The sequence below is a fragment of the Leopardus geoffroyi genome, chromosome B1, assembly GCF_018350155.1.
Source record: "Leopardus geoffroyi isolate Oge1 chromosome B1, O.geoffroyi_Oge1_pat1.0, whole genome shotgun sequence".
NCBI lineage: Eukaryota > Metazoa > Chordata > Mammalia > Carnivora > Felidae > Leopardus > Leopardus geoffroyi.
Window position 1 is genome coordinate 173,189,445 of NC_059327.1, and position 26,924 is coordinate 173,216,368.

The 26,924-nt window shown below is 38.9% G+C and overlaps 1 protein-coding gene across 3 annotated transcripts in view; it reads left to right on the forward strand.

Annotated features, from left to right (window-relative positions):
- Positions 1 to 26,558, forward strand: part of TLR1 (toll like receptor 1) — a 48,316-nt gene extending 21,758 nt beyond the window's left edge. Inside the window, exons 1-2 of one of the 3 annotated variants that reach the window (XM_045475026.1) lie at positions 8,504 to 8,616; positions 22,463 to 26,558. In XM_045475026.1, coding sequence (XP_045330982.1) covers positions 22,530 to 24,899 — 2,370 coding nt within the window. In that variant the 5' untranslated portion in view covers positions 8,504 to 8,616; positions 22,463 to 22,529 and the 3' untranslated portion in view covers positions 24,900 to 26,558. Of the gene's footprint in view, positions 1 to 8,503; positions 8,617 to 13,538; positions 13,729 to 22,462 lie in introns of those variants that run through there. The other 2 variants (XM_045475027.1, XM_045475028.1) reach the window with 2 other exon arrangements.
- Positions 26,559 to 26,924: the final 366 nt, after the last annotated feature.

Genomic DNA, 26,924 nt, shown 5'->3' on the forward strand with positions numbered 1-26,924 from the left:
CCTTTCCATGCTCCAAATCTACTGCCACAAGTTGGGAAGTTTGCCTTAATATATTTTTAGTTATTAACGCCATGATGAGAATAAAAACTAAGCACGTCAATAAGGTGACAGGTTCAAAGGAATGGGACATGGCAAAGATGATTAGGGAGCGCTTCTGGCTTCAGAGGTTTTGGGCAAGCCTTGTTCAGCATAAAGGCCCTCAGCCTGTGGCGGGGATGGCCCTTCAAAGGGAAGGCACAGTGGGCACAAAGTTGGAATTGAAAGGGAGCCATGAGCAAAGAAAGCATCCAACTGGCAGCCTTACTGGATGTGTTAGGTTTCCACGGCTGCCATAACCAATTACCACAAAGCTTAGAACACCAGAAGTTGATCTCTCACAATTTCGGAAGCCAGAAGTCCAAAATCAAGGTGTCAGCAGGCTTACTTCCTTCTGGAGGCTCTAAGGGAGAAATGTCACATGCCTTTCTCCCAGTGTCTGGTGGTTGCTGGCAATCCTGGCCATTGCTTGGCTCGTGGATGTATCACCCCAGTCCCTGCCTCTATCTTCGCATGGCCTTCTCCTGTCTTCTTTTCCGTCTCTTATAGGGACACTCTCATTGGATTTAGGGCCCTTCTTAATCTAGTATAATCTTGTCTTAACTTCTCACTGTATCTGCAAAGACCCTGTTTCAAAACAAGGCCACATTCTGAGGTTTCAAGTGCACAGGAATTTTTTTTGGAAGGGGGCATTATTCAACCCACCACCCTGGGGAAGACACAACTGTCTCTGGTGGCTTGGAGACTCAACTGGGTGTGGCAGTAGAATAAGTAAATGCTATCTTGGAGAGAGGGAAAAATATGAAAGAAGCAGCTTGGGAAGTCCCGAGGTGCAAACGAGAGATAGTGGTAAAGAGATTGCAATGGATGGGTGGGGGAGAATGGGAAAGAGATGGTGGGTGACTGGGATATACATGGGCTAGAGTCTGGGTTTTAATTAGAGTGAAAACACAAAAAACAATGCTGAGAAAGGAGGAAGTCAGTTTCTGTCTAGATTTCTTGAGAGTGATTTGATTAGAAAAGAATGAGAATAAATCACAAAGAGACCTGGAGGGATTTCTAAGGCCATAGGGATTTTCTAGAGGTTTTTAGTTATGGTAAGTTTATAAGGAATCTCAACAGAGCCAAGCGTAAATATGAAGTAGTTTTTATTTTTCCCTACTCAGTTAACTGAATTCTAAAGTTCTCCTCTTCTCATCCCTTAGTGATATCTCAAGCAGATTTCATATCTCTCTAGCCCTTCGAGGTATTAAAAGTGCAATCTAGGGGCAACAAGGAGGCTCTGTCGGTTAAGCGTCCCACTTCGGCTCGTGTCATGATCTCACAGTTTATGGGTTCAAGCCCCACGTTGGGCTCTGTGATGACAGTTCAGAGCCTGGAGCCTTCTTTGGATCCTGTGTCTCCCTCTTTCTCTGTTCCTCCCCTGCTCGTGTGCTGTCTCTTCTGGACCTGATGTAGAGACCAGGAATGAGGGGTTGGAAGGCAGACGTCCTTTTCTATAATTGTGTTGGTTAAGGTACAGAACAAGGAGACCTCAAACTCAAGGGCTTAAATAAGATAGAAGTTTCTTTCTTTCTTAAATGTAGGACAAATATAGTCAGGAGGTCTAGGATAGGTAGCTGTATCTACTCCACAAAGTCATTCAAGAGCTCAGACTGGCCAGTTGGCTCTGTTTTCCATAGCTCTTGCCTCCATTCTTTTTACATGGAGTCACCGGGATGAATGAAGTCCTCCTGTGCTTTCTCTGAGTATGTGGACCAAGGGAAGGTGAGTGGAGATATACCCCTTCTCCCAGGTACATGATCACAGGTCTCTAATTACCTGTTGGCAAGGGTTACTCCAACAGAAACCTCCATGAGAGTAGATACCAGGTCCTCTGTTTAGTTACACTCCTAAACTCCCCGGGAGTTTCCTCAGAGAGGGACAACCCTTGGGTGAGGGGAGGGGTGTCCTGCACATTTGTGTATCAAAGCCAGCATTCACCTGAGGAAACAAATGCTTAGTCTCTCTGTCCAGTCTCCATAAGTGATTCTACTGGCATAGCCCCTTTCCTTGGCTTGAAAAGGAGAGAGGATGTTACTTCTCCCCTGAGGAGAAGAGGGTGCAGCCTAAGATCATAAACCTTGGTATCCCAGGGCTGCTGACTTGCTGCCTTCCCCAGAACTCTCAGGTGGCTGGGAAGTATGAGAGTGAGGCAGTGGTGGGGAGGGCCATTGTCTGGTTCAGCTGCTTTTTAGAATGCCCTGATGGAAGTCCTTGGCCTTTGGCAACTCTCTTAAGAACAAGGGGTATATAACACTTTCTTGTCTTTGGTTTTGGATCCAAATCGTAGGGAAAGTTCCAGTCAATACCCTGTTATGTAATCAGTAGAACCAATAGATGGGAAGGGAAATTGAAATTGTTGGTGGGCTACTGAATTACATAGAAGATGAGCAACTTAAAATTCTATCCTAAATTTGGATTAAATAATCATAGAAAAGACATATCACTCATAGTAGTAGAAGAACAAGCAGAGAATAATAGCATGGATTTATGCCCATTGATTAAGAAAGTCCACTTAATGGATATATCCTAAAGAAATAATTGTTCAGACACATCCTAAGGAAATGCATGAAGATGCTGCTTATGGCAGAATTGTTTATAATAGCAAAAATTGAAAACAACTTAAATACCTAACATCAGAAGATTGGTTAAATACATTGTTAATTAAAATATGCATTGTAAATAAAATGGAATGTTATTTAGCCAATACTAAAATTGTAGATGATGAGGAGAACAGAGGCAAAAGAAATGTGGATAAAATTAAATTTCCTCACAACTTGCAGCCCGTTGACAAATATTGAGACAGGCAGAACATGACACTCAAGGAATTCACAACTGCTCGAACTTTAATGCTTTGCTAGAAGCCAAACACCTTAGCTTGACAATAGCCTGATCTCCAGGATCCTGTAAATCTTCTTTAACATATGAAAATCCTTTTGGAAATTTCTTTGTCTTTATCCCCCCAACTTAAAACTATATAATCAATCTTTCCTCACAATCACAGCGCAGCTCTTTCTGTCTACAGGTCCTGTCCCTGTGCTTTGATAAAAACACCTTTTGCAGCAAAAGTGTCTCAAGAATTCTTTCTTGACCATTCACTCCTGGCCCACATTACATCATAGATAGATATTTACTGACATGAAAAGATATTTATAATGTGTTATAAATTAAGAAGAGCAGATAACAAAACAGCATACAGTCTAATGCTATCAGTGTGTGTGTGTGTGTGTGTGTGTGTGTGTACAAATTTTCTGTGTGTGTGTATGTACAAATTTTCTGAACAGCAATTTGGCAGCAGGCATCAAGAGACTAAATCATGTTCATTTACATTAAAAAAGTTTGCATGGTTACTACAAAAATGATATTGGCTTATCTGTATACAGTGAGATTACCATTGATTTATTTTTTTCCTTTTTATTGATTTATATTTTTTGATTCTATTCAGTTAACATATATTCCTTGGGTAATAAAAAAAGTAAAATAACTAAGAAACTTTTCTTGAGAACACATACACATATATTTGCTTGACCTTGTCATAGAGAAGAACTTTCTAAACCTAAAAGCAATGTAACAGTAGTCTGCTGGAACTTGTCTGTATAGATTGTGAGAGCTTCCTGTTAAACATTCAGGAATTTTGCAATCATGTCAGTTGGCAGCTAGAAATCAACCATAGTGGAAATATTTATACTGCAGGTATTGGCAAATGCTACAAATCAGGCTTTTTGGGGGGAGTGGTGGTGGTGGTGAGTAACCTGGTTTACCAGCACACAACTGAATGACAGTGATAGCAAAGAGAAAGTCAGTTTTCTTGTTTATATAAAAATATATGCATTTATTGGTTCAAAAGATCATGAAATGAAAAGTAAACAATGGGGGAAGGTGTTTGCAAAAAGTCTGACAGTGTCAGTGACATAAAATAGAATGCATAGTTAAATAGTAAAAACATAACCCTGCTAGAGAAATAGGCAAATGACATGAACAGGTAATTCACTAAAAGATACAAATTGCCAATAAGCGTGAATAACTATCTGAGACATTTATAATAAAAGAAAATAAAAATGAAACATAGATATCACTCTTCATGTATGAAATTGTCTCCAAAATGCTACTTTTGTGGAGAATGTGGAGAGTGAGTATTCTGACCCCCTTGGGAGCAGGCAGATTGGCACAAACTTAATGGAGAGCACTGGCAGTTATGTGTCAAGAACATAAACTTGTCCATGCCCTTTAACCTGTTAATTCCTTTCAAAAATATATCCTAGACAACAGTAGAAAACTCTAACCAAGATTGTGTACAAAGTGCTTGTTGACATTTTATGAAACTGAAAGAGGGAACCTCCTACCAGGTAAATAGCTAGAGACAAGGATGGCCTTGGCCTACGATTTACTCAGGTAGCAGTTTCAAAAATTTGGCTGGAAAACTTTCAGTAATTAAGGGAGAATTAATGAAAAGGCAGATGTCCAGGTGATGCCATTTTTTATTCCTAGCCAGCTTGATAGGACACAATTTGAGCTCTAGGATCAGGTGGGTAGGAGGAATGGTGGTGTGGGGGAGAGTAGGGAGGGAGGGAAGGAAGCAGAGGCACTCTCCCCCCCCCCCCAAATAAGGCACTGTGGTCATAGCATTGTTCTTGTCCTTATTGATTAAGAAACCATACTCTATACCCCTTCCTGATAAAAGCACTCAACAAACAAGGACTAGATGGGAACTTTCTCAGCCTGGTGAAAAGCATCAGTGAAACATTCCCAGCTAGCATCATACTTAATGGTGCAATACTCCACGCTTTGCCCCCTAACATAAGGAACAAGATGAGGAGGTCTGGTCTCATCACCTCTATTCGACATTGTCCTGGAAATGCTAGCCATGACAATAAGGCAAGCACGTGTTATAAAAAAGCATGCATATTGGAAAGAAAGATGACAATTGCAGATGACACAATCTTGTTTGTAGGAAATATTTAGGAATCCACGAAAAAACTAATTAAAACTAATAAACAAGTGTAGCAAGGTTGCAGAGAAGATATACAAACGGCCAATCTACACATGAAAAGATGCTCAACATCATTAGGCATCGGGGAATTGCAAATTAAAACTGTAACGAAATACCACTTCATTCCCACTAAGAAGGCTATAGTAAAAGTCAGACAATCACTAGTGGCAGCAAGGATGTGGAGAAATTGGAAGATTTTCACACTGCTGGTGGTAATGTAGAATGGTGCAGCTGCTTTGGAAACAGCCTAGAACTTTTCAAAAGGCTAAACATAGCTACCAAATGATGCAGCAATTCCACACCTAAGTACATACCCAAGAGAAAATGTGTCCATAGAAAAACCTGTACCCAAATGTTCACAGCAGCATTATCCATAAAAGCTGTTAAGTGTAAGCAACTCAATTGTCCATCATCTGTCAAGTAGATAAGTAAAATGTGGTAAATCCATACAATGGAAAATTATTTAGCAATAAAAAATGAAACACTGATAGCAGCCTAATATGGATAAATCTTGAAAACACCAAGCTAAGTGAAGAGACCGATTACAAAGAAGCCCATATTGTAGATTCCATTTACATGAAATGGAATGGGCAGAATGGGCAAATCTATAGGGATTAGTACAATGTGTAGTGGCTTTCTAAAGTTGGAGCACATGCAGGTGTGGCCGGTGACAGCTAAGGCATATGGCGTTTCTCTTTAGGGTGATGAAATATTCTAAATGGATTGTGGTAACAGTTGCATAATTCTGTGAATGTATTTAAAGCCATTGAATTGTGTACTTTAAGTGGGTAAACTTTTTTATGGTATGTGAGTTCTATCTCAATAAAGCTTTTGTTTAAAAAAGAAGAAAAAAACAACTATAGGTCATATCTTAGAGGCAGGGTATTTACAATGCCCTAGATCCAAAGAGAATGCCTGGGTATGGAATTAGGGATGGGCAGAAACTGCTATTGAGAGAAGGTGAGGAGTGGCCTGGAGTGTAAGATATGGGAGCTCTATTTGAAGTTAGTTCTCTGGGCTGCTATTAACTGGGCTTAGGTTTGTGCTTATTTGCATGGCTGTGATGACACTCCATCTAGACCTGGGCTTTCCAATATCTCCAGCCCACTGAGCACCTGAAGTGCAGGTAGTCCAAATAGGATATGCCGTAGGTATAAAACACACACTGGATTCTGAAGACTTAGAATAAAGCACATATAAAATATCTCATTAATAATGTTTGATATTGATTACCTGTGGAAATAATATTTTGTAGCTATTAAAGTAAAATGTTAAACATTTTACAAAGAGGGGTGCCTGGGTGGCTCAATCGGTTAAGCATCAGACTTTGGATCAGGTCACGATCTCGTGGTTCGTGGGTTCAAGCCCCACATCAGGCTCTGTGCTGACAGCTCAGAGCCTGGAGCCTGCTTGGGATTCTGTCTCTCTCTCTCTCTCTCTCTCTGCCTTTCCCCTGCTCATGCTCTGCCTCTCTCTCTCTCTCTCTCTGCCTTTCCTCTGCTCATGCTCTGCCTCTCTCTCTCTCTCTCTCTCAAAAATAAATAAATAAATAAATAAATAATAAACATTTAAAAAAATTTGTTACAAAGAAATTATATCCCTGAGAATTAAAGTTTTCTTTAGGACACATGGATCAATGCATGGGTGTACATGATTACAAGTGTGTGTTCGTCCAATGGCAATAGGGAGGAAAGAAGGAGGTGGGTGGGCAATCAGAGTGGTGGGAGGAAATTTGAAGGGAATCACAGGACTTCAGAGTGCTCACACGCTTTGCTTCCTGCCCTGTGGGCTTTCCTCTCCAGACCTGGTTCAAAGTCAAATACGTCTGGGAGCTGAATTCTTACTCAGAAACCACCCTCGTCTCCAGTGAAGGGTCTGAGGGAAGAAATGGTAAAAGTGGAGGAGGGGGAGGTTCATTCTTGCAGTTTCAGAAATATATTTATAGATACATTTCCCCTATTAAACAAAGTGTAGGGGCGTGGTAGGAGGAAACAGAGAGATACACAGAGTATTAGAAGAACCCCAAGTTCTGAGTTAAGGGAAGTTGGCCTTGCTCACTGGGGAAAAAGAAGCTGATCACAGCAAAAAATTGTATCCAGTCTATGACTACCCGTCATACAATACTAGGCTGGGGACAAGTTCTGAGGCAGACAGCTGGCATTTCTTAACTTTATTTGCCCATTTGTGGTGGTTGCTGATGAGGTTTTGGGGTGATGGTGGGGGGTCCGGAGCTGACAACCAAGAACATTCTTGAAGACGTCTTTGGTGCAAAAAAGATGATTTTATTAAAGCATGGGGACAGGACCCATGGGCAGTAAGAGCTGCCCAGGGACCATGAAGAGAGACTGGTTATATGTTATGGAGTCGGGGGAGGTAAAGTCCAGGGGAAGTTTCCGATGAGATTTTCATCTGCTAAAGACTCCCAGGATACTGGAGGCCTAGCTATTGTCAAACTAAGGTTGTTTTCCCTCTAGCAAAGCATTAGCATTAAGACAATAGGGAGTCCCTGGAAAAAAAGCCTCAAGTATTTGTCTGGGCTGTAGGTTATAAGGAAATTTAATTTTTTCTGCCATTTCTTTCTGCCTTTGTTTCCCACATCAGTTGTTGCTTTTGTTATGTTAAAAGAATGGCACTATCAGAATGAATTCCTAGAGTGTGCAGACAACTAACCAGAAGGAGATGTCTTCGACTTTACTGTTAGATAGTATGTTTCTCACATGGAGTTTTAAAAAATAACTTAAGTTTATTTATTCATTAAGAGAGAGAGAGAGAGGGAGAACAAGTGCGGGAGGGGCAGAGAGAGAGAGTCCCAAGCAAGCTCTGTGCTGTCAGCACAGAACTTGACTCGGGGCTCCATCCCCTGGAACCGGGAGATCATAACCTGAGGTGAAATCAAGAGTCAGACGTTTAACTGACCGAGCCGCCCAGGTGCCCCTAAAAAATCACTTTTTGAACTAAGTTTGAAAATATCAATGGCAAAAAATTCAAGCACCAGACTGTCTCGGAAAACAAGTTTGTTAAAAACAAGGGACTAGTTAGCATCCGTTCTCTATCAGCACATGAATGATCTTCTCTCTCTAGGAGTTTTAGCAGAGTGCTGATCTTGACCCCTCCCTCTTTAATGGGGGACTGATCAAAACGCAAGAATAGAAGCAAAGCATCTGAGACACAGCCAAGTCTGCTCTTCCTTTCTCAGCCCAGCCGCCACAATATGCATTTTGAATTCAGCCAATAATCATCTGTGGTTTATCAACAGCATGTTTTTCACTTCGCACAGAAACAGCAGTCAGCTGTCTAGAATGAAAGAGCCACAGAAATTCTATTTTAATACAGGCCTATCAATTAACCCACCAGCCCCTATTCTACATATGAATAGGAGAAAATTGGTTTACACTTCCTGTGTAATTTCAGTGGGATTCAGTAGATGGCACAAAAGAGCTTTTCTTCCCACCCCCAACATTTAAATATAGTTGCTAGTGAAATAAATGTTCCAGGAAGTACTTAAATTTCCTACAGATTGCCAATGCGACCGACTGGCAGGTTTGTTGGTAAGCAGCAATATATATTTTTTTAATATCCTATAGAAAGAAAATAATGGTTTAACTAGTGATCAGACACAAAAATCTCAAAAGTCTCTGTGATTAAGAGACACTGTGGGTTTGGGGTGTTTTTCTAAGTGGGTTATTTCTGATGCGTACTTACTGTGGTTTGCACTAGTGTTTAATTATCAGCTGCTCATCCGAAGTCAGAGAAAGGGTTTTTTTGGCGTGTCTTTGTTTTTCTTTGGATGACACCTCATCGCATGCATGGCTGGCTCTCAGGAGACTTATGTGAGTTGAAGGATGAATAATATTCCAGTCGCAAACACCTCATGGTTTTCTTACAGAGCTTCTCTCTGTTGGTTTCAGATGGCATCGTTCTTCCCGTCCTTCCCCATTTCTCCCTTTGCAATGAGAATGCTGCGGAAAAGGGGGGTGTAGGTAAATTAGTCCTGGAGGTGGTGCTGTCCTATAACCCCTCTGTTTTATGGACAGGTTTATTTTATTTCTCTGGGCTGTTCCACAAGATCTTCTTTTCTGTTTTCTCAAGCCACCGAAACCATTCTGGGTGCTACTAGTCAGATGGAATTGTAGATCTTGAAAATGTTTCCCAGGCTACACCCACTTTGATCAAAAGAGTCGAAAGTAACTGCATCTTGGGACATCTGGGTGGCTCAGTCCGTTAAGCTTTTAACTATTGATTTCAGCTCAGGTCACGATCTCCTGGTTGGTCAGATGGAGCTCTGTGTTGGGCTTCAGGCTGTCAGTGCAGATTCTCTCTCTCTCTCTCAAAATAAGTAAACTTAAAAAAAAAACAAAAAAAAGGAAGTTCATCTTTACAATAAAAAGGAAAAGTTTACAAAACCACTTAGGAAACAAAGCCAAAAAACTTGAACTGGTTCTGATCTTTTCAACTTAATAGCTAGTTGGCCTTGTGTAGAGAAGACTTGTAAATACTATTTGTGGTGCTGAACTTAATAGAATAGAATAGATTTTATCCATTCAATTTCCCCAAAGTCTCTAAAGATAATTCAAATGTATTGATGCATTGTCTCATATAAAGTGAGGCTAAATCTATCTTTTTTAAAATGTTTATTTTTATGGAATACTTGGGTGGCTCAGTCAGTTAAGCCTCTGACTTCGGCTCAGGTCATGATCTCATGGTTCATGGGTTCAAACCCCATCTTGGACTCTGCTGACAGCTCAGAACCTGAAGCCTGCTTCGGATTCTGTGTCTCACTTTATCTCCACCCCTTCCTGCTCGTGCTCTGTCTCTGTCTCTCAAAAGTAAATCAACACTAAAAAATGTTTTAATGTTTGTTTTTATTGGTGTATAGAAATGCCACAGATTTCTGCATATTGATTTTTATATCCTGTGACTTTCCTGAACTTCACGTATCAGTTCTAGCAGTTTTGTGGTGGAGTCTGGGTTTTCCACATAGAGTATCATGTCATCTGCGAAGAGTGAAACTTTGACTTCTTTCTTGCTGATTTGAATGCCTTTTATTTCTTTTTGTTTTCTGATTGCTGAGGCTAGGACTCCTAGTACTATGTTAAACCACAGTGGTGAGAGTGAACATCCTTGTTCCTTAGGGGGAAAGCTCTGTTTTTCCCCTTTGAGGATGATATTAGGAGTGTGTCTTCCATATATGGCTTTTATGATCTTGAGGTATGCTCCTTCTATCCCTACTTTCTTGAGGGTTTTCATCAAGAAAAGATGCTGTATTTTGTCAAATGCTTTCTCTGCATCTACCGAGAGGAGGTTCTTGCTTGTCCTTTCTTTTATTGATGTGATGTATCACATTGATTGTTTTGCAGATATTGAACCAGTTCTACATCCCAGGTATAAATCCCACTTGGTCGTGGTGAATAATTTTTTTAATGTATTGTTGGATCTTATTGGCTAGTATCTTGTTGAGAAATTTTGCATCCATGTTCATCAGGGAAATTGGTCTATAGTTCTCCTTTCTAGTGGGGTCTTTGTCTGGTTTTAGAATCAAGGTAATGCTGGCCTTGTAGAATGAGTTTGGAAAATTTTCTTCCATTTCTATTTTTTGGAACAGTTTCAAAAGAGTAGGTGCTAACTCTTCTTTAAATGTTTGGCAGAATTCCCCTGGAAAGCCATCTGGTGCTGAACTGTGGTTTGTTGGGAGAATTTTGATTACTAATTCGATTTCTTTACTGGTTATGGGTCTGTTCAAATTTCTATCTCTTCCTGTTTCAGTTTTGGTAGTTTACATGTTTCTAGGAATTTCTACGTTTCTTCCAGATTGCCCATTTTATTGGCATATAATTGTTCCTAATATTCACTTATTATTGTTTGTATTTCTGTTGTGTTGGTTGTGATCTCTCCTGTTTCAATCTTGATTTTATTTATTTGGGTCCTTTCCTTTTTCTTTTTAATCAAAGTAGCTAGTGGTTTATCAATTTTGTTAATTCTTTCAAAGAACCAGCTTCTGGTTTCACTGATCTATTCTACTGTTTTTTGTTATTGTTGTTTTGATAGTATTTATTTCTGCTCTAATCTTTATTATTTCCTGTCTCCTGCTGGTTTGGGGTTTTATTTGCTGTTCTTTTTCCTGCTCTGTAAGGTGTAAGGTTAGGATGTGTATCTCTGACCGTTCTTCCTTCTTTAGAAGGCCTGGATTGCTACATACTTCCCTCTTCTAACCACCTTTGCTGTGTCCCAGAGGTTTTGGGCTGTGGTGTTATCATTTTCATGGGCTTCCATGTACTTTCTAATTTCCCCTTTAACTTCTTGGTTAGCCCATTCAGTCTTTAGTAGGATGGTCTTTAGTCTCCAAGTATTTGTTGTCTTTCCACATTTTTTCTTGTGGTTGATTTCGAGTTTCATAGCATTGTGGTCTGAAAATATGCACAATATTATCTCCATCTTTTTGTACTTGTTGAGGGCTGATTTGTGTCCCAGTATGTGATCTGATCTGGAGAACGTTCCATGAATGTGTATTCTGCTGCTTTAGGATGAAACGTTCTGAATATATCTGATAAGTCCATCCAGTCCAGTGTGTCATTCAAGGCCATTGTTTCCTTGTTGATTTTGTGTTTAGATGATCTGTCCATTGTTGTAAGTGGGGTGTTGAAGTCCCCTACTATTATGCCATTGTTATCTATCAGTTTCTTTATGTTTGTGATTAATTGATTTGTATATTTGGGTGCTTTCACATTTGGAGCATAAATGTTTACAATTGTTAGATCTTCTTAGTGGATAGACTCCTTAATTATGATATAAGGCCTTCTTCATCTCTTGTTACAGTCTTTATTTTAATGTCTGGATTGTCTGATATAAGTGTGGCTACTCTGGCTTTCTTTTGGTGACCATTAGCATGATAGATGGTTCTCCATCCCCTTACTTTCAATCTGAAGGTTTCTTTGGTCTAAAATGGGTCTCTTGTAAACAGCATGTAGATGGATCTTGTTTTCTTATCCATTCTGTTACCCTGTGTCTTTTGATTGGAGCATCTGGTCCATTGACGTTTAGAGTGAGTGCTGAAAGATATGAATTTATTGCCATTATGTTCCCTGTAGAGTTGGAGTTTCTAGTGGTGTTCTCTGGTCCTTTCTAGTCTTTGTTGCTTTGGTCTTTTTTTTTTAATCTTGTCTTCCCTTAGAGAGTCCCCCTTAAAATTTCTTACAGGGCTGGTTTAGTAGTCACGAACCACTTTAATTTTTGTTTGTCTGGGAAACTTTTTATCTCTCCTTCTATTTTGAATGACAGTCTTGCTGGATAAAGAATTCTTGGCTGTATATTTTACCAATTCTGCACTTTGAATATATCCTGTCACTCCTTTCTGGCTTGCCAAGTTTCTGTGGATAAGTCTGCTGTGAACCTGATCTGTCTTTCCTTGTAGGTTAAGGACTCTTTTTCCCTTTCTGCTTTCATGATTCTTTCTTGGCCTGAGTCTTTTTTGAATTTGGCTATGATATCCCTTGTTGATGGACAGTTTTTGTTGAACCTAATGGGAGGTTCCTCTGTGCTTTCTGGATTTTAATGTCTGTGTCTTTCCCCAGGTTAGGAAAGGTTTCCACTATGATTTGCTCACATAACCGTTCTACCCCTTTTTCTCTCTCTTCATCTTCTGGGACCCCTCTGATTCTGATGTAGTTCCTTTTTAATGAGTCACTGATTTGTCTAATTCTTAAATTGTGCTCTTTTGCCTTAGTCTCCCTCTTTTTTCTGCTTCATTGTTCTCCATAAGTTTTTCCTCTCTATTGCTGATTCCCTGCTCTGCCTCATTCATCCTTGCTGCTGTGGCATCCATCAAGATTGCAGCTCGGTTATAGCATTTTTTATTTCATTCTGACTAGCTTTTATCTCCACAGAAAGGGATTCTAATCTGTTTTCAATCCCAGCTGGTATTCTTATTATCGTGATTCTAAATTCTGGTTCAGACATCTTGCTTGCATCTGTGTTGATTAAGTCCCTGGCTGTCCTTTCTTCCTGTTCTTTCTTTTGGGGTGAATCCCTTCATTTTGTAATTTTGAAGGAAGAAAAGAAATTAATAAGGTAAAAAAGATTAAAATTAAAAAATTAAGAACAACACAAAAAAATCAAATAAAGGATGCTAAATCCTAGGTGTGTCCTGATTTGGTTGTTGAAAGGAGCTTGATAGGTTAGAGAAAAAAAAGGGAAAGAAAAGAAAAGAAAAGAAAAGAAAAGAGGAAAATGCTTACAAATTTGAAAAAAATGAATACAATTAAATTGAGTAAAATGAAATAATGGAAGTAAAAAATAAAATTTGAAAATTTTACAAAAAAGTAAAAAGATATACTAGAAAAAAGTAAAGAAAAATATTTTTAATAGAATGGAAACTAAAAATAATTTTTTTTTCTCTTTTTGTATTCAAAAATAAGAAAAGAAAAGAAAAAAAATTGGATAGATGGACCAGCAAAAAGACTGAAGTATGATTGAAATTACATCAGTTTCCCCTGGAAGTCGAACTATGAAGCACTTTATAATCTGTAAACTAAGCAGGTGGAGAGACTTGTGTTGTTCTTGAAGAGTGAGGTTGGCCAAGTTGGGCAGAGCTCAGTCTAATGGCTCCATTTTCCACTAGAAGGCACTGCGTAGCTTACTGGGATGGATTGTTGTGGCACTTGTAGGTGTGTATGCACATGCACAGGAGGGGTGAAGATGGCATCACCCAGCTGCCCAGTCTCTAGTATCAGAACTCTGTACTTATAGTTTGTCTCTGTACTCTTTCTGACCAGCAGTTGCACACCCTTCCTTTGTCTCCAGCTTTCCCCTCCCTGTTTTTATATTATTCTTGCTTCCTTTCCCTTATGTTCATCTGTTTTGTATCTTAAATTCCACATATAAGTGAAATCATATATTTGTCTTTCTTTGACTTATTTCACTTGCCATAATAAAATCTAGTTCCATCCATGCTGTTGCAAATGGCAAGACTTCATTATTTTTCATTGCCAAGTAAAATTCCATTGAATATATATGCCACACCTTCTTTATCCATTCATCAGCTGATGGACATTTGGCCTCTTTCCATAATTTGGCTATTTTCGATAGTGCTGCTATAAACATGGGGGTGCAGGTGCCCCTTCAAATCAGCATTTTTGTATTCTTTGAATGAATACCTATTAGTGCAATTGTTGGGTCATAGAGTAGTTCTATTTGTTTTTTTTTGAGGAACCTCCATACTGTTTTCTAGAGAGTGGTTGCACCAGTTTGAATTCCCACCAGCAGTGCAAAAGGGTTCATCTTTCTCTGCATCCTCACCAACATCTGTTGTTGCCTGAGTTATTAATTTTAGCCATTCTGACAGGTGTGAGGTGGTATCTCATTGCGGTTTTGATTTTCATTTCCCTGATAATAAGTGATGTTGAGCATTTTTCATGTGTTTTTTAGCCACCTGGAGGTCTTCTTTGGAAGAAGAGAAGAAAAGAAAATCTTTTGCCCGTTTCTTCACTGGATTATTTGGGTTTTTTTTTGGGGGGGAGTGTTGATTTTGGTAAGTTTTTTATAGATTTTGGATACTAACCCTTTACCTAATATGTCATTTGCAAATATCTTCTCCCATTCTGTCGGTTGCCTTTTAGTTTTGCTGATTGTTTCCTTCGCTGTGCAGAAGCTTTTTATCTTGATGAGGTCCCAATGGTTCATTTTGCTTTTGTTTCCCATACCTCCAGAGACACATCAAGTAAGAAGTTATGGGACTGAGGTCAAAGAGGTTGTTGCCTGTTTTCTCCTCTAGGATTTGGATGGCTTCCTGTCTTACGTTTAGGGATTTCATCCATTTTGAGTTTATTTTTGTGTATGGTGTAAGAAAGTGGTCCAGTTTTCCCAACACTATTTGCTGAAGAGACTTTTCTATTGGATATTTTTTTCCTGCTTTGTCAAAGATTAGTTGGTCATAGGTTTGTGGGTCTATTTCTGGGTTCTGGAAGACTATTCTGGGTTCTTGATCTATGTGACTGTTTTTGTGCCAGTACCAAACTGTCTTGATGATTACAGCTTTGAAATACAGCTTGAAGTCTGGAATTGTGATGCCTCCAACTTTTGTTATCTTTTTCAGGATTGATTTGGCTATTTGGGGTCTATTGTGGATCCATACAAATTCTAGTATTGTTTGAGCTCTGTGAAAAATGCTATTGGTATTTTGATAGGAATTGCATTAAATGTGTACACTGTTTTGGGTAGTATGGACATTTTAACAATATTTATTCTTCCAATCCATGAGCGTGGAATGTTTTTCCATTTTTTGTGTCTTCTTTAATATCTTTTATAAGCTTTCTATAGTTTTCAGTGTGTAGATTTTTCACCTCTTTGGTTAGGCTTATTCCTAGGTATTTTATGTTTTTTGGTGCAATTGTAAATGGGACCGATTCCTTGATTTCTCTTTCTGCTGCTTCCTTATTGGTGTACAGAAATGCAACTGAGGGGACCTGGGTGGCTCAGTCAGTTAAGCATCTGATTTCAGTTCAGGTCATGATCTCGCAGTTCGTGTGTTCAAGCTCCGTGTTGGGCTCTGTGCTGACAGCTCAGAGCCTGGAGTCTCCTTTGGATTCTGTGTCTCCCTCTCTCTCTGCCCCTCCCCTGCTCATGCTCTGTCTCTCTAGCTCTCTTAAAAATAAATAAAACATTTAAAAAAATTTTTATAAAACCACAGTAAAAAAATGCAACCGATTTCTGTAATTGATTTTATATCCTGCAACTTTCCTGAGTTACATATTAGTTCTAGCAGGACTTGATAGAGTCTTCTGGGTTTTCCACATAGGGTATCATGTCATCTGCGAAGAGTGAAACTTTGAATTCCTTCTTGCCAATTTGGATGCCTTTTATTTCTTTGCATTGTCCAATTTCTGAGGCTAGGACTTCTGGTACTATGTTGACTAACAGTAGTGAGAGTGGACATCGTTGTCGTGTTCCTGACCTTAGGGGGAAAGCTCTCAGTTTTTCCCCATTGAGGATGATATTAGGGGGGTGTCTTTTGTATATGGCTTTCATGATCTTGGCATATGATCTCTCTATCCCTACTTTCTTGAGGGTTTTTATCAAGAAAGGATGCTGTATTTTGTCAAATGCTTTCTCTGCATCTCTTGAGAGGATCATGTGATTCTTATCCTCTCTTTTATTAATGTGATATATCATATTGACTGATTTGCAGATATTGAGCCAACCCTGCAGCCCAGGAATAAATCCCACTTGATCGTGGTGAATATTTCTTTTAATGAATTGTTGGATCCAGTTTGCTAGTATCTTGTTGAGAATTTTTGCATCTATGTTTATCAGAGAAATTGGTCTATAATTCTCCTTTACTGGAGTCTTTGGTTTTGGAATCAAGGTAGTGCTGGCCTCAAAGAATGAGTTTGGATGGGGCGCCTGGGTGGCGCAGTCGGTTAAGCGTCCGACCTCAGCCAGGTCACGATCTCGCGGTCCGTGAGTTCGAGCCCTGCATCAGGCTCTGGGCTGATGGCTCAGAGCCTGGAGCCTGTTTCTGATTCTGTGTCTCCCTCTCTCTCTGCCCCTCCCCCGTTCATGCTCTGTCGCTCTTTGTCCCAAAAATAAATAAACGTTGAAAAAAAAAATTTTTTTTTAAATAAAAAAAAAAAAAAAAAAAAGAATGAGTTTGGAAGTTTTCCTTCCATTTCTATTTTTTGGAACAGCTTCAAGAGAATAGGTGTTTACTCTTCTTTATATGTTTGGTGGAATTCCCCTGGAACGCCATCTGGCACTGGACTCTTGTTTGTTTGGAAATTTTTGATTACTGATTGAATTTCTTTACTCGTTATGGGGTCTGTTCAAATTTTCTACGTCTTCTTGTTTCAGTTTTGGTAGTTTACATGTTTCTAGGAATTTGTCCATTTCTTCCAGATTGCCCAATTTGTTGGCCTATAATTGTTCATAATATTCTCTTATTATTTTTTGTATTTCTGAGGTATTGGTTGTGATCTCTCCTCTTTCATTTGTGATTTTATTTATTGGGGCCCTTTCCTTTTTCTTTTTGATCAGTCAGGCTAGGCGTTTACCAATTTTGTTAATTCTTTCAAAGACCCAGCTCCTGGATTTGTTGACCTGTTCTACTGCTTTTTTAAAAATTTTGATATCATTGATCTCTCCTCTAATCTTCATCATTTCCCTTCTTCTGGTTTTGGGTATTATTTGCTGTTCTTTTTCTGGCTTTTTAAGGTATAAGATTAGGTTATGTATTTGAGACTTTCTTCCTTCTTTAGGAAGTCCTGGATTGCTGTATACTTCCCTCATATGACTGCCTTTGTTGCATCCTAAACGATTGGGGCTGTTGTGTTTTCATTTTTATTGGCTTTCACGTACTTTTTAATTTCCTCTTTAATTTCTTGGTTAACCCATTCATTCTTTAGTAGGTTGTTCTTCAATCTCCAAGTATTCATGGTCTTTCCATTTTTTCTTGTGATTCGTTTCAAGTTTCATAGCATTGTGGCCTGAAAATATGCAGGGTATGATCTCGATATTTTTTACTTGTTGAGGGCTGATCTGTATCCCAGTATGTGATCTATTCTGGAGAATATTCCATGTGCATTTAAGAAGAATGTGTATTCTGCTGCTGTAGGATAAAATGTTCTGACTGTATCTGTTAAGTCTATCCAGTCAAGTGTATCATTCAAAGCCCTTCTTTCCTTCTTGATTTTCTGCTTAGATGATCTGTCCATTGCTGTATGTGGGGTGTTGAATTCCCTACTGTTATGGTATTGTTATCAATGAGTGTCTTTATGTTTGTGATTAATTGATTTATATATTTGGGTGCTCTATGTTGGGGACATAAATTGTTACAATTGTTAGATCTTGGTGGATAGACCCCTTAATTATGATATAATAACCTTATTCATCTCTTGTTACAGTCTTTATTTTAAAATCTAGATCGTCTGATATAAGTATGGCTGCTCCAGCTTTCTTTTAATGACCATTAGCATGATAAGACTGTTCTCCATCCCCTTCCTTTCAATCTGCAGTTGTCTCTAGGTCTAAAATGGGTCTCTTATAAGCAGCATATAGATGGGTCTTGTTTTCTTATCCATTCTGATACCCTATGTCTTTTGATTGGAGCGTTTAGTTTATTGACATTTAGAGTGAGTACTTAAGATATGAATTTAGTGCCAGTGTGTTGCCTGTAGAATTGGTGTTTCTGGTGATGTTCTCTGGTCCTTTCTAGTCTTTGTTGCTTTTTTTTTTTGTTTGTTTCATCTTTTCTCTATTCAAGGAGTCCCCCTTAAAAATTTTTGCAGGGTTGGTTTAGTGGTCATGAACTTCTGTAGTTTTTGTTTGTCTGGGAAACTATCTCTCTTTGTATTTTGTCTGCTTTTTTTTTAAATTTTTTTTAACGTTTATTTATTTTTGAGACAGAGAGAGACAGAGCATGAACAGGGGAGGAGCAGAGAGAGAGAGGGAGACACAGAGTCTGAAACAGGCTCCAGGCTCTGAGCTGTCAGCACAGAGCCCGACGTGGGGCTCGAACTCACGGACCGTGAGATCATGACCTGAGCCGAAGTCGGACGCTTAACCGACCAAGCCACCCAGGCGCCCCTCTCTTTGTATTTTGAATGACAGTCTTGCTGGATAAAGAATTCTTGGCTGCATATTTTTCCTCTTCAGTACATTGAATATATCCTGCCACTCCTTTCTGGCCTGCTAAGTTTCTGCATATAGGTCTACTGTGAACCAGATATGTCTTCTCTTATAGGTTAAGTACTTTTTTCCCCTTGCTGCTTTCATAATTCTTTCTTTGTCTGTGTATTTTGTGTATTTGACTATGTTATGCCTTGTTGATGGTCAATTTTTGTTGAATCTAATGGGAGTTCTCTGTGCTTCTTGGATTTTGGTGTTGGTGTCCTTGACCAGATTAGGAAAATTTTCCACTGTAATTTGCTCACACAAACCTTCTGCCCCCTTTTCTCTTTCTTCATCTTATGGGACTCTTATTATTCAGATGTTATTCCTTTTTAATAAGTCACTGAGTTCTCTAAGTCTTATATCATGCACTTTTGCCTCTGTTTCCCTCTGTTTTTCTACTTTATTACTCCATAATTTTGTCTTATATATTGATGATTCACTGCTCTGCTTCATCCATTTTTGCCACTGTGGCATGGATTTGAGATTGCATCTTGGTTATAGCATTTTTAATTTCATCCTGACCAGATTCTACTTCTTTTATCTCCACAGAAAGTGATTCTATGCTTTTCTCAACCCCAGCTAGTATTCTTTTTGCCACGGTTCTATATTCTAGTTCATACATTTTGCTTATATCTGCGTTGATTAAGCCCCTGACTGTCATTTCTTCTGCTCTTTCTTTTGGGGTGAATTTCTTTGTTTTATCATTTTGGAGGAAGAAAAAAACTAATAAAATAAAGTAAAAATAAAAAAATTAAAAGCAAAACAAATCAAATAAAGGAAACTAGATACTAGCTGTGTTTTGGTCTGCTTGTTGAAAGAAGCTTGATAGAATACAGAAAAATTGGAAAGAAAAGAAAGAAAAGGAAAAAACGTTAAGAAAATTTTAAATTCAAAAAATTATGTAGTAAAATAGAATAAAATGAAATCAAGAAAATGAAATAGAATAAAAGTTTAAAAATAATAAAGACTAAAGTAAATAATTAAACATTTTAATTAAAAAAATAAAATAAAAATAAAATTTTCTCTTTATACAAGACAAAGAAAAAGAAAAAAAAAACAATTTAAGCAAAAAAAAAAAAAAAAAAAAAGAATAAATGAACCAGCAAACACAGTGAAACTTGAATGAAGTTAAATTCAGTTTCCCCTAGGGGCGCCTGGGTGGCTTGGTTGGTTAAGTGTCTGACTTCAGCTCAGGTCATGATCTCACGGTCTGTGAGTTTGAGCCCCTCGTCGGGCTCTGTGCTGACAGCTCAGAGCCTGGAGCCTGTTTCAGATTCTGTGTCTCCCTCTCTCTCTGCCCCTCCCCTGTTCATGCTCTGTCTCTCTCTGTCTCAAAAATAAATAAACGTTAAAAAAAAATAAAAAAAAAATTCAGTTTCCCCTAGAACTGAAACTATGAACTATGTCCTAGAACTGGACACTTTGCAGATGGAGTGACTTATGCTCATCTTCTAGAGGTTGTTCTTGGAGAGCACAGTTGGGCGGGGCTTGGTGTAACAAGTGCCTTCTCCACTAGGTGGTGCTGCTTAGTTTACTGGCATGGATCAGCATGGCGGGCATGCTCATGCCCATGTGCATGCATGGGAGAGGTGGAAATGGCTTCACTCAGCTCCCTATTCTCTGGCACAGGAACTTCACGCTCTCACTGATCCATGATCAAGCACCCCTTCTTTGTCTCAGGCCTCTGTCCATTCCCTGCCTCTAACCTGTCCGTGTCCAAGCCATCCACCTCCCAGGTGGCACCTCCCTGCAGAGTTTTATCTTAGATGGGGTTGTGTTTCAAAACCCCACACTTCAGAGATCTATGCAGCTTGGATCCACACTGACTCTCTGGGGGAGGGTCTTGCTGAACAATGGCCAGGTACCGACTTGCCCCAGAAAACATTCATGAGATCACACAGTGGCAGAAGTTCAGAGATTATGGTATATCACAACACACAACTAGTGCCAGGTTTCATCCCACTCTGGAGTCATTTTCCCAATCCCAGCAAACATGGTCGCTCTCCAGGGTCCGCTGGGAACTTTGCCTTTGGGGAGGCTTTATGGCCTCTACCAAATGGTTTCCAAGTAGGGGAACCATTTCTCCCCATTGCACAGGGACTCCTCAGACGCTGCTGCCTGCATCTGGGGATTCGCCCTACTTCCTTACCGGAGCATCACCAGGCACTGAACTCCAGAACTTCAGACTTTGTGCTCCACTGTTTATAGAATTTTGGTGTTATTGAAACTCTCCTTTCTCCCCATCAGTGGTTTTGGGCAACACATTTCTTGTTCAGTCCTCTGTGTTTTCACTCTTTCTCTCTCTCTCCTACTACTTTCGGGCGAGTATTTTTCCTTCACTCTCCTGATGTACTGCAGTCTTCTCCTTTCTCTATCTTCTGTCTGCAAAAAGAGCTCCTTACCCTCTGTGGCTTTTCTCTCCCCCAGTTCACCTCTCCACACCGTATACCTGCTGAGTTCTGTGGCTTAGGTTATGCAGATTATTGTGTTAATCCTCAGAGCAATTTTCTAGGTGTACAAAATGGTTTGGTGCTGATCTAGCTTCATTGCAGAGATGAGACAAACTGAGTGAGGGTCTTCATGCTGCTCCACCATCTTATATCCTCCCTTCCTACCATTATTCTTGATTCATTTACTCTGCTTAAGTTTTCCATGTCATTTACTACTACATGAAATTACATTTAGTCATTTGTTTTCTGTCTACCCACCAGAGAATAAACCCCTTGAGAATTAGGGCTTTATTTTGTTCACAGCTTTACCTCTAGTTCCTAAAACATGGCCAGTAGATTATCAATAAATACTGGATGAATAAACAAATGGATGAATAAATGGATTTTGAGGGACCTTTAGTTATCTAATTACCTTTTGAATAATACCAAAGTTAGGCATGAAGCCATGTGTAAATAATAGAAAGTAATGCAAGAAAGCCTGAATTCAACCCCATGTGAAAGGAACTCTTAAGAAAGCCATGAGGTGGTGCATGTCAAAAGTAGAAAACATACCAGCTGTGAATCCTAGCTTGAATTCTATATGATCTTGGGAAGGTTGTGGTCAGTGGACTTTCCATAAATATGTAAAACTACCTGTATTAGTTTCCTGTGGCTGCTATAACAAATTACCATACACTTGGTGGCTAAAAACAACAGAAATTTATTCTCTCATGGTTCTGGAGACCAGAAGTCTAAAATCAAGGTGTTGGTAGCACTAAGCTCTCTCTAAAGCCTCTTTCAGCTTCTGGTAGCTGTCGGCATTCCTTGGTTTGTGGCTGTATCTGCTCCAATTTCTGCCTCCATCTTCAGATGGCCTTCTCTGTGTCTCTATTATCTCCATCAAATATCCCTCTGCTTTTCTCTTATAAGAACGCTTGTTACTGGATTTAGAGACCACCTGGATAATCCAGGATGATCCCCTCATCTAAAGATCCTGAACGTAATCATCTCTACAAAGATCCTTTTTCCAAGTTAGGTAATACTCACAGTTTCTGGTGATTAGGACAGAGTTACAAGGTTTATATCTTTTGGGTGACGTCACCATTCAACCCATTACACCATGCATATTAAAAGTTATTTGATTAGAGGTAGTATAATTGTTTATCAATATGTGTATTTCCCTGGTTTCAGATTGTGTGACTTCAAAGAATGTAGACTTCATTTTATGAGTCCCTAGGAAAAAATGTTTCATGCCAGTCATGCCTAGTTTAATACAATTATTTAAAGTGGATTTTTTTTTTTTTAGGACTTGTACCTGTATCAAGATGCTCTAAAGGATAACAACTATTCTTAGGAATGTCTAATATTACAAAATGATGAAAACTAATTCTAGCATCTTCCATTTTGCCATCATCTTCATGTTAATACTTGAGACCAAAATCCAACTGACTGATGAAAGTGAATTTTTGGTTGACAGATCAGAATCAAGTCTCTTTCATGTTCCCAAAAACCTATCCCTGAAAACAACAATCTTAAATATATCACAAAACTATATATCTGAGCTTCGGACTTCTGACATCGTATCACTATCAAAGCTAAGGATTTTGATAGTTTCTCATAACAGAATTCAATATCTTGATATTAGTGTTTTCAAATTCAACCAGGAATTGGAATATTTGGATTTGTCCCACAATAAATTGTGGAAGATTTCTTGCCATCCTACTGTGAATCTCAAGCATTTAGACCTCTCATTTAATGCATTTGTTGGCCTACCCATATGCAAAGAGTTTGGCAATATGTCTCAACTAGAATTTCTGGGGTTGAGTGCCACACAATTACAAAAATCTAGTGTGCTACCAATTGCTTCTTTGCATATAAGTAAGGTTTTACTGGTCTTAGGAGACACTTATGGGGAAAAAGAAGACCCTGAGAGCCTTCAAAACTTTAATATAGAAAGTCTACACATTATTTTCCCCACAAGAAAAGAATTCAGTTTTATTTTGGATGTATCAGTCAGCACAGCAGTAAGTCTGGAACTTTCCAATATCAAATGTGTGCTAGATGATAATGGATGTTCTTATTTCCAAAATGTTCTGTTAAGACTTCAGAACAACTCAAGGTTATCAAATCTTACTTTAAACAACATTGAAACAACTTGGAATTTTTTCATTATGATCATCCAGTTGGTTTGGCATACAAGCATAAAGTATTTCTCAATTTCAAATGTAAAACTACAAGGTCACCTTGACTTCAGAGATTTTGATTATTCAAACACTTCACTGAAGGCCTTCTCTATACACCAAGTGGTCACTGATGTGTTCAGTTTTCCACAAAGTTATATCTATGAAATCTTTTCAAATATGAACGTCCAAAATTTCACAGTGTCTGGTACACATATGGTCCACATGGTTTGTCCATCCCAAATTAGCACATTTTTATATTTGGATTTTTCTAATAATCTCTTAACAGACATGGTTTTCAAAAACTGTGGAAACTTGGCTAAATTAGAGACACTTAGTTTACAAATGAATCAATTAAAAGAACTTGCAAGTATAGTTTATATGACCAAAGAGATGAAGTCTCTACAACAATTGGATGTTAGTCAGAATTCTCTAAGGTATGATAAAAATGAAGGAGATTGCTCTTGGACTACAAGTTTATTAAGTTTAAATATGTCTTCAAATATACTTACTGACTCTGTTTTCAGATGTTTACCTCCTAAGGTCAAGGTACTTGATCTTCACAATAACCAAATAAGAAGCATTCCTAAACCAATCATGAAACTAGAAGCTTTGCAAGAACTCAATGTTGCCTCCAATTCCTTAGCCCACCTTCCTGACTGTGGAGCTTTTAGCAGCCTTTCTGTACTGATCATTGACCATAATTCAATTTCCAACCCATCAGCTGATTTCTTCCACAGCTGCCAGAAGATTAGGTCCATAAGAGCAGGGAACAATCCATTCCAATGCACCTGTGAGCTAAGAGAATTTATCCAGAATATAGGCCAAGTAGCAAGTGAAGTGGTAGAGGGTTGGCCTGATTCTTATAAGTGTGACTATCCAGAAAGCTATAAAGGAACCCCACTAAAGGACTTTCATGTGTCTCAGTTATCCTGCAACACAGCTCTGCTGCTTGTCACCATTGGGGTCACTGTGCTGGTGTTGACTGTTACTGTGACTGCCCTCTGTATGTACTTTGATCTGCCCTGGTATCTCAGGATGGTGTGTCAGTGGACCCAGACCCGGCACAGGGCAAGGAACCTACCCTTAGAAGAACTCCAAAGAACCCTTCAGTTCCACGCTTTTATTTCATATAGTGGGCATGATTCTGTGTGGGTGAAGAGTGAATTATTACCAAATCTAGAAAAAGAAGACCTAAGGATTTGTCTCCATGAGAGAAACTTTGTTCCTGGCAAGAGCATTGTGGAAAATATCATCAACTGCATTGAGAAAAGTTACAAGTCCATTTTTGTTTTGTCTCCCAACTTTGTTCAGAGTGAGTGGTGTCATTATGAACTCTACTTTGCCCACCACAATCTATTTCATGAAGCTTTTGATAACTTAATTTTGATCTTGCTGGAGCCTATTCCACAGTATTCCATTCCCAGCAGCTATCACAAGCTCAAAAATCTCATGGCACGAAGGACTTATTTGGAATGGCCCAAGGAGAAGAGCAAACATGGACTTTTTTGGGCTAACCTAAGAGCAGCTATTAATATTAAATTGATGGAGCAAGCAAAATAAATAGATCACACATAGATCAAAAAATATATGTGTGCTGCTTTTGGAAAAATGTTGCTGCTTTTGGAAGTTCCAACAATGACTTTATTTTCATCAACACAAATCTAAATGCAATTTTGAATGTGTGATGCAGATAAACACATGTACTTTCAGGCTCCAGTTCACCATTTACATATGGCAATGAAAATTAATGAAATAATTTTAAACAGTTAATGTCTAACACATGAAGAACTCATTTTTTCTTTTCTTCTCCCTCCCTCCCTTCCTCCCTTCCTTCCTTCCTTCCTTCCTTCCTTCCTTCCTTCCTTCTTTCCTCCCTTCCTTCCTTCCTTCCTTCCTTCCTTCCTTCCTTCCTTCCTCTAGCCCTGAATTCATTGAATTTGTCATGTAATCAAGAGAAGTAGCTGTTTAAACAACTTTAGTTTCTATAGCAGATATCTATAGCTATTGATGCCCTTCTCATTTCTACTCAGGTTTGCCCCTGCGTGTTGAAAGCTACTTATTGCTAATGCTGTAGGCTCTTTGCCTGAAGGATTTTCTCCTGGCCATGATAATCCACTTTGCTCACACAAAGGGCAATTTAGAAATGCTGGATATTTTTCTTGGAGGGAGCTCTCAACCAATGTCAGGAGAACTGGCAGATAAATACCCCAAATTTCTCACCCATTTTGGGGATAAATCTGGGGTGTGTTTTATACTATCCCTGAGTTCCCCAGTAGAATGGAATTCTAATTCTCCATGGTAGAAACAGCTTAATAAATGTATTTTTTATTGGCTTCCTTTCTACGCTTATCTCATATCCTCATTTCTTCAAGGGTGTTTCCTGAGATCACCTCTGAAATAAACTACTTGTAGTTGAATAATTGTCTCAGGGTCTGCATTTGGAGGAACCCAAACTAAGAGTGAGTTACATCTCAGGTCAAATGGAAATTCTGAGTCTGTTTTTTTTTTGTGGCTGGATATCTTGCTGAGATTCTAGCTGCCTAACCTAGCATGCACGGGTGACTTTACTCCTTTGATCAGAAGGGGGAATACAGTCCACATGTACTGTTTCTATACATAGTATTCTTGTCTTTAGGAACTATTAAACTAGGGCATGCACAGATTAGAACATTGCAAGGAATGGGCCATGTTAGATATGTTTTCTAGCACAATTTTATCATATTTTTTTAATATTCATGAATAATTCTCCCTGTCTATCCTTTTAGTCTAACTGCTAGCTCTGGGCAGGTGTAGTCAGAGAGCATCTTGTCATAGCTGCACCATGTATCTCTCAGTTTTTGCCCTGTGGCTTCATTAATAGCACTGCACATGATATTTGTAGAAGCCTATTAAACAATTCTGATAGATGCGTAAACCTGGAAGTGCCAGAGATATACCTTGAGGAGATTTTTTGACCACTTAAGGGATGGGACCTATTAGATAAATATTGCTGTCTTTTATTCTTGGGTAAACATAATTATATTCTACACCATTCCTCAATGAGTTCCTGGTGGGACTGAGGCTTACTCACTCTGAGATTTGCTTTTCTTTCTTCCTTGTTTCATTCTTCTCAGTCTCCTCACTCTTGAGCCCTGAGACTACTTCTCCAAACAAATGACCTGCACCCAAAGCTCTTATCTCAGTCTCCACTTTTGGAAGAATAAACCAAAATAACACTTACCTGTACTAGTTGCTTCTTGCCCTAATTTACTTAAAGTCGATAAGAGCATATTACATAAAGCCAGAGAAGTAAAATAAAAATCAATGAAGCAAAAATATAAAATGGTATTTCAGAACCATTTAGATTCTTAGAAGTGAAGGTTTTTTCACTGGGCACTGAAGGAAGACTTTAACTTTGGATTTTTCAAAGTATGATGATGAAGAATGGAAAGGCCATTCTAAATAGAGAGATGAAGAGAACAAAGATAGGAATACCCAGGCCTATTTTGGGACTAGTGTCCCAATTTGACTTGGTCATGTAATTTATGAAAAACAACAGTGAGATATAAGCATGAAAAGTTAGACTAAGATCATGTCAAAGATCCT